At 36.2% G+C, this 14,909-nt stretch overlaps 1 protein-coding gene across 1 annotated transcript; it reads left to right on the top strand.

Annotated features, from left to right (window-relative positions):
• The first annotated feature begins 2,749 nt into the window (after nucleotides 1-2,749).
• On the top strand, nucleotides 2,750-14,909 carry lin28ab (lin-28 homolog Ab). The gene is made up of 4 exons (XM_065291016.2): nucleotides 2,750-2,911; nucleotides 4,937-5,112; nucleotides 11,329-11,507; nucleotides 14,379-14,909. The coding sequence occupies exons 1-4, from the start codon at nucleotides 2,878-2,880 to the stop codon at nucleotides 14,599-14,601; spliced, it is 612 nt and encodes a 203-aa protein (XP_065147088.1). The 5' UTR covers nucleotides 2,750-2,877; the 3' UTR covers nucleotides 14,602-14,909.

Raw genomic sequence — 14,909 nt, 5'->3', positions numbered from 1 at the left:
GATAAAATACAAATACTTCACAATTTACTTTTATGTAGAAAGTAAAAATACTTAAGTAGTGTCCCTCTCTGCATTTTACTTAAACACATATCTATAAATTGTACATTTAGAAAAACTGAAATAATCTTGAAGTGGTCTCTTATTTTTTGTTGCGGCTGTATCTATAAAATGACATAAAATGCTTACAAGAATATTGCATTAAAAAGACCAAAAAAAGACTAAAAAACAATGAAGTAACCACAAACTAGAGGGTAGAAATATCTATAACTAGGGTTGTTTATGTGCTCCATTTATGTGCTCCAATTTCCCTCTTTGAAAAGTCTTCAGTTTTTGTCCACTGTTTCTTGTATTGGCTGCCCTGTTAACTATTCTTGATGTATCAGATGATATGTTGTTGCTAATAAGTTATAACAGCGAATTACAGTTAGTTTAAAAATAAAACTTGAAAAAGTAAACTGTTCAAAGTAACAGTAGCTTCACATATTTGTTTGTAATAAGTGTACTTAATTCACTATCCTGATTTTGTAAAGAGCTTAATACTCTGCTTATCTGGGAACACACTTTAAATGTAAACATTTTTATGTAGTTCTTTGGAAACAAATACCACATAGCTTGTTACTTGTGGAATATAAACCTTAAGTTAAATGACTTGTAACAGGATAAAGCTGACATGACTTGGCACAATCCTCACAATCATTTAACTATGTTTCGGGGTCATTTAAATATGTTTATCCAATCTTCTGTTTGGTAATTTTAAAGCCACTTTTATGTTATATACTTGGAAGATAAACTTGGAATATTGTCTGACTTTGTATGAACGCTTACAAAAAATTCATAAAGTATATGCTTTGTGGACAGACAGATCTGTTTAAAGAGTCTTTTTGAGGTGTAATTTAATTTAATACTTTTATTTACTTACTTTTACTTTAATACTTTAATTAACTGATTTATTTTTGGGTGAAAACCAGAATGAAGAAAAACTTCATTTCCCAGAATTCATTTATCAAAACTCAATTTTCTTAAATTTTAATTGACTAAAGTCCACTTTTTCCTTTTCATCTCCTTTTGATCAGTTTGATTCAGATTCGTTGAAGCGCTGTTCCCTGCTGGTGGTTTGTATGTAAAAGTATACAGCAAGAAACACTCAGAGCTGTCCAAGGTGCTGAAACTGTAAACCTCTATACTGTCTGCAAGTTAATGTTCAGTCTCTGACATCACCAATAGCTCACATTTACCAACTGTTCTGAAGCTTGATTGATATCCTGGATTTCTATGGTTTCTGACAGTGAGTCATTGATACTGAGATCCATCCAGATTCTTTACTGTGACTCACAGCCTAGGAGGTGATGGACAGCAGACTGACATAAGATCACAGTTAACCGTGTTTCATTGTTTCACACTTGCATTCTGAGTATTCACCATCCACTGATTCCCTAAGGACTGAACTGACATGTTTGCCTTTAAGATATGACTCCGATTCGCTTTCCATGCACACAATAAGAAAAATCCACGTTTTAATGATTTTTTAAGTACTCTGTTAAAAAAATAAATGTTTAAGCAAGTTCTTCTTCACATATTATTTTCAGGAAGGTTATAACAGTGTTCCATGGGGATATGATACTATAGTTTATTTGCAAACTCTTAAGACACTTAAGAAACAGGAGATGGTATTAAATACAATATATCATTCATTGTGTTTTGAGAATAGAGACAGCAGGTTAGTTTGAGGGTGTTACTAGCACATGCTAGATCTATTGTGCTTAGTAACTTCTGACATGGATCACTTCCAGTATTCCATTCTGGTCCAGATATTGTGAAGATAACTGGTTATTAAGGAAATCTTTATAGGAATCCTTAATAGTGACTATTGTCACCACTAAGAGACGCAAAAGGCATCCAGCTGTCCCAATGTACATTTATAATAAAGATGACAATGACTATAATGACTATAAATGTATATATCTATAAATGTATGTATATATATATATATATATATATATATATATATATATATATGTATAATTTGATTTATACTATTAATGTATTTTTAAGCATATATGAAAAGAAGTACTTCAATATTTTTCTTGACTTTTGTCATTTTAGGAAATTCCAAACTAGGATTAAATCAAATTAACAATAAAAAGTTAGGTCATAACAATATAAAAGTGCAGTCCCTTGATGCACGGTACACTGTAAAAAGTTGGATCAATTAAAACAAAAAACCCTAAAAAAATGTAGTTTTTTTCCAACTTAAAATTTTACTTAAGGTGAAATTTTTAAGTTGAAAAAAATTATATTTTTAGTTTTTAAAAATTGATTCAACTTTTTGTGATAATTTATTATGCAAGGAACTCAAGGGTATTCTATTTTATAATTTATTTAAATGTATTTGATTTTCACATAGACTGTCAGCACTACGCTGTAATCCATTGGGATCATAACCAGAGATCATGCTGCACATTTGATTGACGGTTACAGACTGCGTCATGTGACCCACAGAAACACGTGCTCAATTATCACATGAACAGAGTTCGGGTTCTGTTCATGATGTTTCCGCTTTAATTTCTGGAAGCTGTGTGACTAACGTGTAGCAGGTGCCATGCGGTTTCCTCAGAAATGAGTCATGAACGCTTGTTGTTCAGAGTGAGTTTGGGAAGTTGATGAATCCCGCATGAATATTTAATTGGAAAGCGGATGCGCCTTTAATTGTCTGTGTGCTTGAGTCGGACCCGCTTGACAATGGAGATGATCGACACCTGCAAACCCAAAGCACGCTCATCAGAGCAGAACCAGAGTCCTGACTCACCCACAGATCTTTATAAACAGCCCAAGTCATTAACAGAGGGAATTTCAAACCATTTATGCTAAGTTAACAAGATGCCTCCGACGAACCCGCATCCAGATCACAGAGGTGAGAATTCATCCTTTTAAGTTAAAAATAATATGAATTAACATTGAAATGTATAATATTAGACAAAAAATTTTGCAACCCTGTATCACGAAATTATGTACCTATTGTCACGTAATTTTGTGAGTGTTTTCGTGAGTGTTTTCGTTTTTCCGCCTTTTTGAACATGTCACGTATTTGTTACTCAACTGTTTTGTCCTATTTTCAAACCATTGCTTCGGTTTAGTGTTAGATTTGGCGTTAGGATATCACTTTATTGGTTTATACCTTTTTAATACATAGCTACATGCGTTTAATATTAACAAACGCGTTTTTTTTTCGATATTTTTTTATCTTTGCCCATTTATATTATGTAGCTGTTTTACTGTTTAAAATGTCACGCAATTGACATTTCATTACTTATTTGCGGTGTTTTTTAACGGAATGTGACCCAGTCTTTGAAAACCTAGCTAAATTCATTTTTTTGTGATACTGTTTTCTACATAAAATCATCTCATAATGTAAAGTACATTCTATAACAATATTACTTTAATATTTTTACTATTGACTGAGTATAGATCATGTCATTGAAATCAACGTGAAATTATTGAAATCAAACAATTAGATTGAGACTTTAGCTTGTTATTTTAAGCTTAAAAAACATTCAAAAAAGGTCTGATAGGCTTAAAATGACGTGTAAAATTCTTTCAATAATCGCCTAGGATGTGTTAATTCATCTTCCTGAACTAGAGAATTGAAAGTGACTGCTGTCCCAATGTCCATCCACTGTGTGGTGTCAGCATGCGGGTCAGCTCAAAGGTTTAAGAGGGGAGGTCACTTCCTACTCCACAAGCTTTAGATGTTCTCAGTCTGTGATTGGCCCGTTGGCAAATTTGGATCCTGTCGGCTCAGAAATGTGCAATTCATCAGTTCAGTGAAGTTGGGCATCACGTAGACTTGACCTAAGCGTGGGGGAGGCAGAGGCGCTCTGAGAGAGGGGATAGCCTACTACAGTGACCCGTGTCCTGTGATGCTGGAATGAAAAAACGGAACACTTTTTATGCTGTTTGGGGTCCCGGTCAATGATCCATTTTGCGTTGTGAATTAAGAGGAGATAGAAGACATCCCGGAGACAGCAGACATGGCTGAAGGTGAGGTTCTGGGTGATCTTCTGGTGGGTGGGGGGTCAGTGAAGAACGAGCGAGAGAGAGTAGAATAAAGAAAAGGGGTGGGATGGATTGCCTTCATTGTCTTTTAGATTTGGGGGTCTTTACAAAAAGCTCGCCTGAGAAACTCTGTAATTTTCCCTTCGTTACCGCTAAGATGTCTTCTAAATCTTTTGTTTGTTCGTTTTTTCTGGCGTCGGGAAAGTTGCTGTTTTTGTTTTAGCGGCGATTTGAAATGCGTGAGAAAGTTTGCGTCTTTTTGAATACTTTGGATTAATTTAATGGGCGAGATGGGAGAAATGGGCTCGGTTTATGAACAATATTACACAGGTGAGCTGTTGCACAAATCAGTTGCGAGATGTGCCTAATTTAACCTTTTTTTGCTATGCATTTATTGATAAATGACGCAGCGTTCAAACACAGATCGATTTTTGGCATGCATATTGTTTAACATAAAGCGAATTTAACATTTTAAATTGCATATCCATATCAAACTCATTCTTGAATAACATTTAGCTACCTTATTTCTGAAATTAAACTTAACAGTTTGGTGTTTTAACGTTGTTTAAATTGTTACCAATTTAATAAATGTTGCTATTTTTCTTTAGGCTATAAACTATAGTGTTTATTCGTTTTTAATTTGTATTATAGGTTATAAAGAAAGTTACGTTTATCTTATTTCACTAGATATTTTGGTTCACGTTTTGAAGAACTGAAAAGAAAGGGGATTGTGTTTGGACAAGAGATTCATTCAAAAGACTTTTGGCGTTTTACGCAACGCTTTGGACATTTTCTCGCTTTTTGATGAATTCAGAGCCGATCTTTCGATTACCTGATTTTTTTATTTTAAGGTTGATGTGAGTGGTTTGTGTGTTTAATAAAGGGGGCTGTGCAAAAACCGAGGAGGAGGAAGCCGCGAGCTCGGACTCGGAGCCGGGCGCGTGTCACGGCGCAGGGGTTTGCAAATGGTTTAACGTGCGAATGGGTTTCGGTTTCCTGTCCATGACCCATCGGGAGGGCATCTCTCTGGACTCTCCTGTGGATGTGTTCGTTCACCAGGTAAGAATAATACCTGTGTTTACGGTTTATTTTTTCTTTTATGGACCAGTAAAAGCCTTCCTCTGTCCTTATAGCTTCATTTTACGTCAACACAATGCATGATACAATGCATAAGGAAATTGATCAAACGAATATAAGGGGTACGAGGGACAATATTTTATGTAGGCTATAATTACATTTTTGGCGTTAGTGTATAAACAACATAGGCCTATTGTGAAGGAGGTTGACGATTTTAAAATCAAGCCCATAAATGTTTTAAGTTTAAGTATGTTTTAAATGAGTTTAGTACAACTGTTAAGAACAATTTTATAAGTGGTTAATACAACGTTATTGTAGTTTAATTGGATTTTTTTTTTAAATCATCTGGTTAATTGGTTTAATAAAATCAAAGGCTATGGATTAAACAATGACTTAAGATCTCATCAAGGTTAGTCTGCCTCTTTTGGTTTGAACTACGGATATGTTGTTAATCTAGAAGTGGTTTTATTTTGTTTTTATTTAATTTTTCACTCTTGCAAATATTCACCTGTGGGTTTAAAAAGCTTTGTGTTGAACACCAGACCAGAAACTTTTGATTTTGTTTTTACAAGATTGGAAATTTTCGGAGAACCTTTTGCTTTGATAATTTGTATCCCCTTTAAATAGATATTTAACCCAAAAATTCAACTCAAATTAAATTCTCTCATTTTCTCAATCTCATGTTGTTACAAACCTGTATAAATTTGTTCTGATGAACACAAATTAAGATATTTTGAGGAATGTTTGTAACAAAACTGATCATGAGCCCCATTCACTTCCATAGTAGGATAAAATAATATTATGGAAGTGAATTAGGCTCATGAACGGTTTGGTTACAAACATTCCTCAAAATATCTTCCTTTGTGTTCATCAGAACAAATTTATACAGGCTTGTTACAACATTTAGTAAATGATGACAGAATTTTCTTTTTTGGGTGAACTATCCCTTAAGGAGGAAGTCTTAAAATGACTAAAAAGATGAGAAAAGAATTCCAGTTCCTTGAATTAGTTCTTGTTGAGGTGGGTTATAGTCCTGTATACTGACTCATAGTATTTTAAATAGTATCTGCAGTCATTGTAAAATCACCCCTGGTACTGTTCAAACACACTTATATTTTAACAGAAGAATACAGCATGTCTGCATACAGTGATGATCCTCTCACCTTGTGCCAAATAAGCGGCTACCTCATGACTGTGGGTCATTGTGTAAAACTAGCCTGAGATTAGAGCATTTTATGGGCAAGCAGCCCTGCACACTGTCAAGTGATCTCTCAAAAGATCTCTTGCACTCAGACAGAGTAGCTGACCAAAGGGTGGCAGGGCTTAAAACACATTGCTATTGAACACACTGAAGTCTCAATAGTGACTTTAATATACAACTGAGACAGGAAGATTATGGCATCTTTAAAACACCCTCACCTAGACCCTTTACTGATTGCTGCAGCTGTATAGCATGTTCTGGGATGCTTTCTGCAACGTTCAAGTTAACACAAACCCTTTTACGTTTATATTCCTGTTCTTATAGTGCATCAATGCATATAATTGTAAATTATACAAAAGTTTCTCTTTGTAATCTTTTATCCATTATGCAATCAATGTGAAACAACTTTCCTTTTTGAATGAGGATACATGTTACCTTTAACCCCTCCAAATAGCTGCATGGTTCTATTTGGTTATTGCTTATTCTGTATTGCGTATGTTTGCAATCACTTCCCAATGGATAAAACCAAATCTTCACCATTTATTTATGGCATTAGTTTGTTAATTCAGTTGAGTAAATGCAGGTTTGATTTAAATTCAAGAACCAGATTGTGAGTATCTGGTTATTTTTCAGATAATAAGGTTTTACAGAGCCTGTCCTGCTCATGCATTCTGCACGCCCGTTTAAAATTTATCAGCAGCACTTGTTCTTTAAAAGTTGAAGTGCACTTCATGAGTTTGACTTTGGTTGTTGAAAGAAGCTGGTTGTCTTTTCATGTGTTATATGGGTTTTGATAGCCAAAACATACCTTAAACCTGCCCATGTGTTTCTGTAAATTATTGAGGCTAAGAGTAGGGTGACTACTGCAGAACCAACCAGGTTAAGGATAAAATGGGTGTTCTTGTCAAACTCAAGTAAGGAAGCAATTGCTGAATCGAACTCTAAAAAATGCTGGGTTACTTTTAACCCAGCATGTGGTTGTTTTAACCCATCGTTGGGTCAAATATAATTAATAAATCTGAGTTAATTTAACCCGACGTCTGAGTTGACCCAACACCGGGTTGAAAAGTGAAGGAGCGATGGCGAGATATTTCTAAATAAACAAGGAAAGCAGAGAGAGTTGAAAGATGTGCCAGTAGAGAATGCTGGGAATGGAGATCAGGAGAATGGAGAAAGGGAAGGGTTATTTGGGGGAAGGGGTTGTTAGCTGAACTCATTCATAAAAAAAGGCTCTGTAGTAAAAGAGGAGGGTAATTGGTGGAGGACGTTAAAGGATGGAGCCGGTGAAGGTTTCAGGAAGTCTTGGCGGGGGTTGGGGGTCTGATTCCTTTCCCGGTGACCCACCCCCCTCTGTGAAATGGGTGTCAGGGTTAAGCTAGACATCTTGTGAGAGCTCTAACGTGGGTCACTGTAGGCCTCCCACCCTGTACAAAAGACTTTATAGCGGGTTATATCTCCGTCCAGCCAGTACCGGTTTTATTGAGACTGCTGTAAATAAGCCATTCATAGGTTGGTGTTAATGTTGCACCTGACCAGTTCAACACGGAAATACAGACCCATCTGCTGGTTTGAGAACTTGAGCCTATCTGTTTGGCCCAATAATGTCAGACAGGAGAGTGTTCATGCAACTTGTAACTATTTAAAACTAACAATGATTCGCTTCAGATCACCAACGTGAATTAAACCAGTTCTCACTTTCTGGGTTTTATTGCGCATAGTTTATTAATGCATGATTTACCAAAGGCAACAAATGTATCGATAAAGTTGTTTTATTAATTAGATGTATTTTTTTTATTTGGTTTGTTCTATTTTGTTACAAGTTAGCATACAGCTATCGGCACATCGACATGAACGTTTCGTTGGCACAAAAGGTTCTTTGTTGTGGAGAAAAATTTTACAGACTGTAACAAAGTATATATACATATAAGATGCATTTTCTTGATGAGCAAAACGACCCAAGAAAATAAGTCTAGTTTTTAGACCAAAAATATCACATTTAAGTGATTTTGTGCATAAAACGAGCAAAAAAATCTGCTAATGTGGTAAGAGAATTTTTCTTGAATTTAATGTATAAGAAAAATGTTGAAGATTTCTTTGCTTGCCCCATTGGCTGATTTTTTTCGCTTGTTTTATTCACAAAATCACTTAAATTGTATGTTTTTTTGTCTCTAAACTAGACTTATTTTCTTGGGTTGTTTTGCTCATCAAGAAAAAGCATCTTAATTTAAGAATTTTGAGATTGCTACTGAAAACAAGACAAAAATACTAAGAGAATTTTTTTATTTTTTTGCAGTGGACTGAAAGGTTCTTTGGGAATCCAAAAATGGTTATTTTACGGCATTGCTGCAAAGAACCGTTTTAAAACCTTGATTTTTGTGTGAATCTTTATTTTATATGATTGTATAAAGTTCATATTAGGCAGATTGCAGTGGAGAATGCGTGGAATTTACTACAGACCATTAGGGGTTTAATGTGTACAAGACTGTGGAAAACATTTACCCGAGTGAGCAAGTCCTGGCGAGAAGATAAGCAAGAGCTGGTTTGAAAGTATTTGCCCAACACCACCTAATGATGATCTTCTAAAGGGTGAGGCTCAATGTGGTGCCATCATCTCCCACATACATCAACAAGCCAACTCTTTGGTGTCCAAGTGGCAGTTTAAGACCTAGAAACAGAAGGTTGTTTTTAAAGGTAGATCCTTTCTTGAGCCCCATTTCCTTGTGCCTGTAGAGCAACTATCTCAGGAATGCGAGCTTCCCCCACCTCTTCACGCAACAAACCCTTAGAACTGATGGCCAGGGTGAGATTTAACCAGATGGAGGGTTTTTTTTGGGGGGGGGGGGCTCAATGGCCCACCATGGTCATCTCAATAGCCACACTTTAATTGTCTCAATCTTTCTTCTTAAACAAAGGCAGTGGCTGCAGATGTGATAGGATGGGTTTAGTACTGATATTGACAGATCATCAATAGTGAAGAGACGAAAACCATTTTGAATTTGGGGTGAAGGTTGTGAAAGTCCCAGTGCTGGAGGCAAGGAATGAGTACACCACAAAGAAGAGGGTTGATGTTGAATAATATTGGCATTCAGAGAGCAAGGATTCTTCTTACAACTTCATGTATAATGTACAAAGCATGACTTTACCCGGATCGAACGTAGCATCATTGGGTTGATCTTTTCCCATGTACTTTGACACCATATTTAAATGTACCAAATGCAGTAAATATCCGGTGCTTAACAAATTCATTAGACCGGTCTATTTGTCTCAAAGTCCTTCCAGCATTGTGAAGGTTTAATGTGAACACTTTTCAGAGAGTTTTTCACCATTTTGAACAGGAGTGATGCACTGTAAAAAAATTCCGTATAAATTACAATGTCATTGCAGCTGGGTTGCCGATAACTTACCGTAGATTTAAATTTATGTTATTTACTGGCAAGAGTTTGTTCAAAGTTAAATAAATTTTAAATATTAACAAGTCTTTATCTTTATCTTTACAGAATAAAACTATACAATAACAGCCTCATGCAAAGCATTCTGGGAACCAGAAATTATCATCAACCTTTTTCTGTTTTTTTGCTTCAGATTTTGTTTCCCAGAATGTTTTGCTTGATAGTGTTTTTTTTTGTTTGTTTTACTCTGTAAAGACAAAGACTTGTAAATGTTTAATGTTCATTTAACTTTGAACAAAATGTTGCCAGTAAATAACATAAATTTAAATCTACGGAAAAGTTACCGGCAACCCAGCTGCAATAACACTGTAATTTCTGTAATTGATCAAGCGTTACTTTCAACCATTAAAACTTTTTTGCAAGTATTTTATTTATTTATTTAGATTCCCAATAACAAAGTGCTTTACTGTTTTTTTTTTCTGCCTTTGTTGTTATCCATCAATTTTCAAATTACAAGAATTATATTTTGGCATAGAAACATTCAGCATTATGTGTTAGCTCTTTATAGAAGCATAAATGATTTTGGCAATCACCAATGCAGTTTGTTTCAGAGAGCTGTGACATAAATTTATTAAACCACCACCCATTATAATGTTTAAGCATTGGATGTCCTTGTAAAATGGTATCAAGAGTCTAGGAGGCTGTTTATACTTGGTATTGAGATGTGTTTTCATCGATCGGATCACAAGTGGACAACGTTAATGCCAGGTGTAAACTGTGTTCAAAACATTTTGAGTTCGTCCACTTTCGAACACTTTCAACCACATTCAGAGGTAGTCGAAACCACTTTTGATCGGATTGCTTTTGTAGTGTTAACGCACATGTGGTTGAATGCGTTTGAACAGCCACACGCGACCGCCTTCTCTCCGCCCATTTATCTAATCTGAGGTATTAAACACAAGTTTTACGTCTTTTCTGACTTCTGGCGCAAACACACAGTGAACAGCGTTATTTTTAGCCTTCCATTGATAAAACTTAAGCGGCTGATCTCTGCGTAGTTTAATTTTGCAAGCGTGTGAAAGTTGCGCAATCCTATTTCATCAATTGCGCTGAAAATTCAGAGAAAGCTCTAACATATACACGTAGAAAACACTGTGCAGCATGTTTATTTATAACAAAAGCAGTGGACTCTGACATAATATTAGTTTGTGTCCATATAAACTCGTCTTTTCTCCTGCTCGCATTTAAATGACAGCGGAGAGAGTACAGTATTCAGGACAGAAGAGGACGAAAGTGGACAAAAGAGACGGATTTAAATACTAGGTGTAAAATGTGTCTCTCTCGTCCACTTGTGATCCGATCGATGAAAACACATCTTAATACCAAATGTAAACAGCCCCTAAGTTAAACAAAAATGTTTTGGTGAGTGAGTTATAATGCTGTCATTCATTTCTTAAATGGTATTAAAAAAATGCACGTCTTGAATCAAGCATCCATTTACATTGCCATCATAAACTATTTTATTCATCTTTAAAAAGCAAATAGTAAGTAAGAGTCATTTTACTTGAATTAAATGGGCAAACGCGTGTATTTATTCTATCTCTACAGAGCAAGCTTCATATGGAGGGCTTTCGCAGTCTGAAGGAAGGTGAAGCGGTGGAGTTCACATTCAAAAGGTCTTCCAAGGGTCTGGAGTCTCTACGGGTAACGGGGCCAGGTGGCGCAGCATGCATAGGCAGCGAGAAGAAACCCAAAGGTGCCCAAAAGCGACGTTCAAAAGGAGACCGGTGGGTGTCATCCAGTGTTAGACCATTTATCCTTTACATGACTCATACTTTCATTTAATAGTGTTTATTTGTTATTCATTCACTTTGCATTCTGATAGAATATGATTCATTTAAAAGTCACATAACACACAGTGTTTCTCATATTCCCATGTTAATCTTGAGTACCTGAGTAGTATTGCATCCTTTAGATCACCGAAGAGTCTTTAGTTTTATCAGATTTATAAAAGACAGATCAACTGGACTGCTACTTTCCAAGAAAAAAGCGAGTGGTCAGAGCGAGTCACAAGCTAGCTACGCACACAAAATCTTATCCCACTATATCTGGATAACTTATGATTCACTGCATGCCCATGTTGGTTACATAATATGCACTTACGGGACTATTGCCAACACTAAACAGACATTTGATGCAGTTTTACTTACTGCCTATGACTCATGACAGGTTGGGATTGTACCATTTCAACGAAATCCAGCGTTAAACGAACACACGCACAACTCTGCTACTACTTCAGATAAACAAACTATATTCTTTGGTGACGTTGGTTATTATTATTATTTTTTGTCGGCTCTTGTGTGTGTGCCCTATTCCGAGTGCCCATATAAGGACTTCCGCTGTACTTCCTGCACTAAAATTGCGCACACAAGAAATAAAGCAAGATTGTAAGGCATTAAACCGTTTAGAAAATAACAAATTTGACAGAAAGCAAACGAGTTGAAACATACAGTTACATATACCACCTAAGCCTCAATGTTAATTCAGTGCCATAATTTAGTATTTAAGATTGCAAATCATTTCAATTCCTTTGATATGGTATCTCAGGTTTGGCCAAACGAAAAACATATTCCTATCTCCCCCACCCCGTGTGTTGGTGACTTGACCTGCTGGATCAATAGGTTGTTTAAAATCTCATAGCTCAGAATTTAGGCACACGGTCACCCACCCCCACTGCAGCGATGCGGGTTATTGATAGGCACCTTCCTCCCACAATACACAGCTGTATCTAATCTTGTGCAGGTCCACACTGATCAAATACTTTGCAGTCATAATGATGCACGAATAAAGGTTTTTCAAGCTGTTTTTGCAGCATTGATAAATCTTGTTATAGTAGACGTGTAATGTGTGTTGTTGTCGTAGCTCAATTGGCATTGCATTAGCATTGTCTCGAGTTTGATTCCAGGGAGTGCGCGCAACCTGTATTGCTTGAAGTTATTTCGTATCAAAGCATCTGCCAAATGCATGAATGTAAACGTTAGATTATCACAAAGAATACAAGGTTGCAATTTTGTGAAATGTAAATTCTTCTGCTGGTCATCATTGATATTCTGTCACTTATGTCCATGCCTCCTGATGGAGGATTAGATCTGTCCATTTAATTAATAACAGATGTAGGTGCCTGAGAAAGGTCAGAGGTGACCGCTGCCATAGCAACCCTGAGGTGTGATGTATGAGAGCTGGGGGGGTGGTCAGAGGAGAGCAGGGATCAAAGTGCAAAGGTCAGGGTGCATATTGAAACAAAGAGCCCCGGAGCCACACCTCCTCTCTCTGCCGAATCAATAACACCTCTCTTAATTCAAATTTAAGCAGTTCGCTCAAATTTGCCCAAAAATGGCCATTTCGTTGCCTCCTGTTATGGTGGTATGAGTTTCTTTCACAGAATTGTTATCATTCTTGTGTTCTGAAGTCTTGCAGTAGTTTTATGTAAGAAACAGACATAAGCCCAGTTGTAGAGTTTTCATTATGGTGCTTGCTTTGTCATTGCATGCAAAAAAAATATGTAGATATTTCTGTATGCACTAAATGTGCTTTATATTGTATCCCACAATGGAATGTGATTTACTTTAGTACACTGGAAATGGAAAGAAATAGTTTGCTAAAAACTGAAGTAAGCAAGTCAAATACATCTGCAAAGAACAAAACATCTTGTAAGAGGCAACAATGCATGCACTTCCATCCATCATTAAAATAATTAAAACTAAATGATACGTTTGTGAAAGAAGGTGATTTATATTTCAACTTAATTAGGAATAGGGCCGGGTATCGATTCGGATGCCCCAGATCGATTCGATTCACAAGCAAATCGATTCTTTTGATTCTGATTCTTGGATCGATTCTCGATTCAACTCGATAAATATAGATTTAATACAAATACTATATTTATAAAAAAGAACAGTGAACATAAGTTTACAAGTGCGTAAATAATAAAAATAAATTAATATACAGGTTTGTGTCTCTTAAACTCTTTTATTTTAGGTACACTTGGGTACATTAAAACAGAGCCCATCTTTAATTTTCAAATGCATACAATTATGTTAAATACAATACAATTTTGATGCAAGATGAAAAATGTATTCTGAAAAAGTCAGAACAATCGCATTCCTTAATCAAACAGGATCAGGCTATTTCATAAAAAAAAATCGATTGGTGGCCTTTGAGAATCGATTTTGAATCGACCACGTAAAAAAAAACCGATTCATCGAAAAATCGATCCATGCAGACTGTTTGTTTACATGGTGGCACATCGATAACTTTAAACATTGTTTGTGATTTCTCGTGACAAGCTGTCATGCGTGTTTCATCATGAGACATGCGAGATTCAATGAGATTTGAAGTGATCAATGTGCAGTCGCTTGGATATGTTTGTTCACATTTCATAAGCTCAAAATATTTTTTTTTCCCTCAAAAACATTATTTTGCTTCAGAAGACATTTGGAGTGATTTGGATGTTTGTATTTCCTTTTTAGAGCTTCAATATGTTTAGTGGGTCAAATCTGTTCATTTTCTCCAGGGTTTGCTATTTATTTCAAAAGCTTGGGTGTCCTCTAGTGGTCTTGTATGCAAATAACGCTTTCGTTTCCCTGTACCATTTGTAGATGCTTCAACTGTGGGGGGCCCAACCATCATGCCAAAGAATGCCAGCTGCCGCCTCAGCCAAAAAAGTGCCATTTTTGCCAAAGCATCTCCCACATGGTGGCCAACTGTCCAATCAAAGCACAGCAGTTGTCACCAGTTTCTCAGGGAAAATCGACCACCTCGACAGCAGGAGAAGAGGAGGACATGAGCCACGCCTCCTTGCCTCCAGAGAGCGCAGATTAGATAAGGGGTGGGGGATCATTAAGAGCCAATCAAGAACCTCTTATTGGGGTGCTGCTTTAGAAAATAACTCAGGTTTTGAAACAGCAGAAATGAATGTCGCCAGTAAGACAGCTCTGATGAGTATCATATATTTTATCATATCCTATTCTAATTTGTATTATTATTATTATTTGTGACCATCACTGTAAAACTCTTTGTATTTCAAATTGAAGCCACACACGTGTATGAAACTGAAGCTTATTTACATTATAATGCTTGTTTTTGAGCGTTGCAGGTAAATGGTGCTCATCTGTCATCATAATGGCAAT

Source organism: Paramisgurnus dabryanus, chromosome 19 (assembly GCF_030506205.2).
Source record: "Paramisgurnus dabryanus chromosome 19, PD_genome_1.1, whole genome shotgun sequence".
In the NCBI taxonomy this organism is placed as follows: Eukaryota; Metazoa; Chordata; class Actinopteri; order Cypriniformes; family Cobitidae; genus Paramisgurnus; species Paramisgurnus dabryanus.
This window is presented reverse-complemented; position numbering and strand designations above follow the sequence as displayed.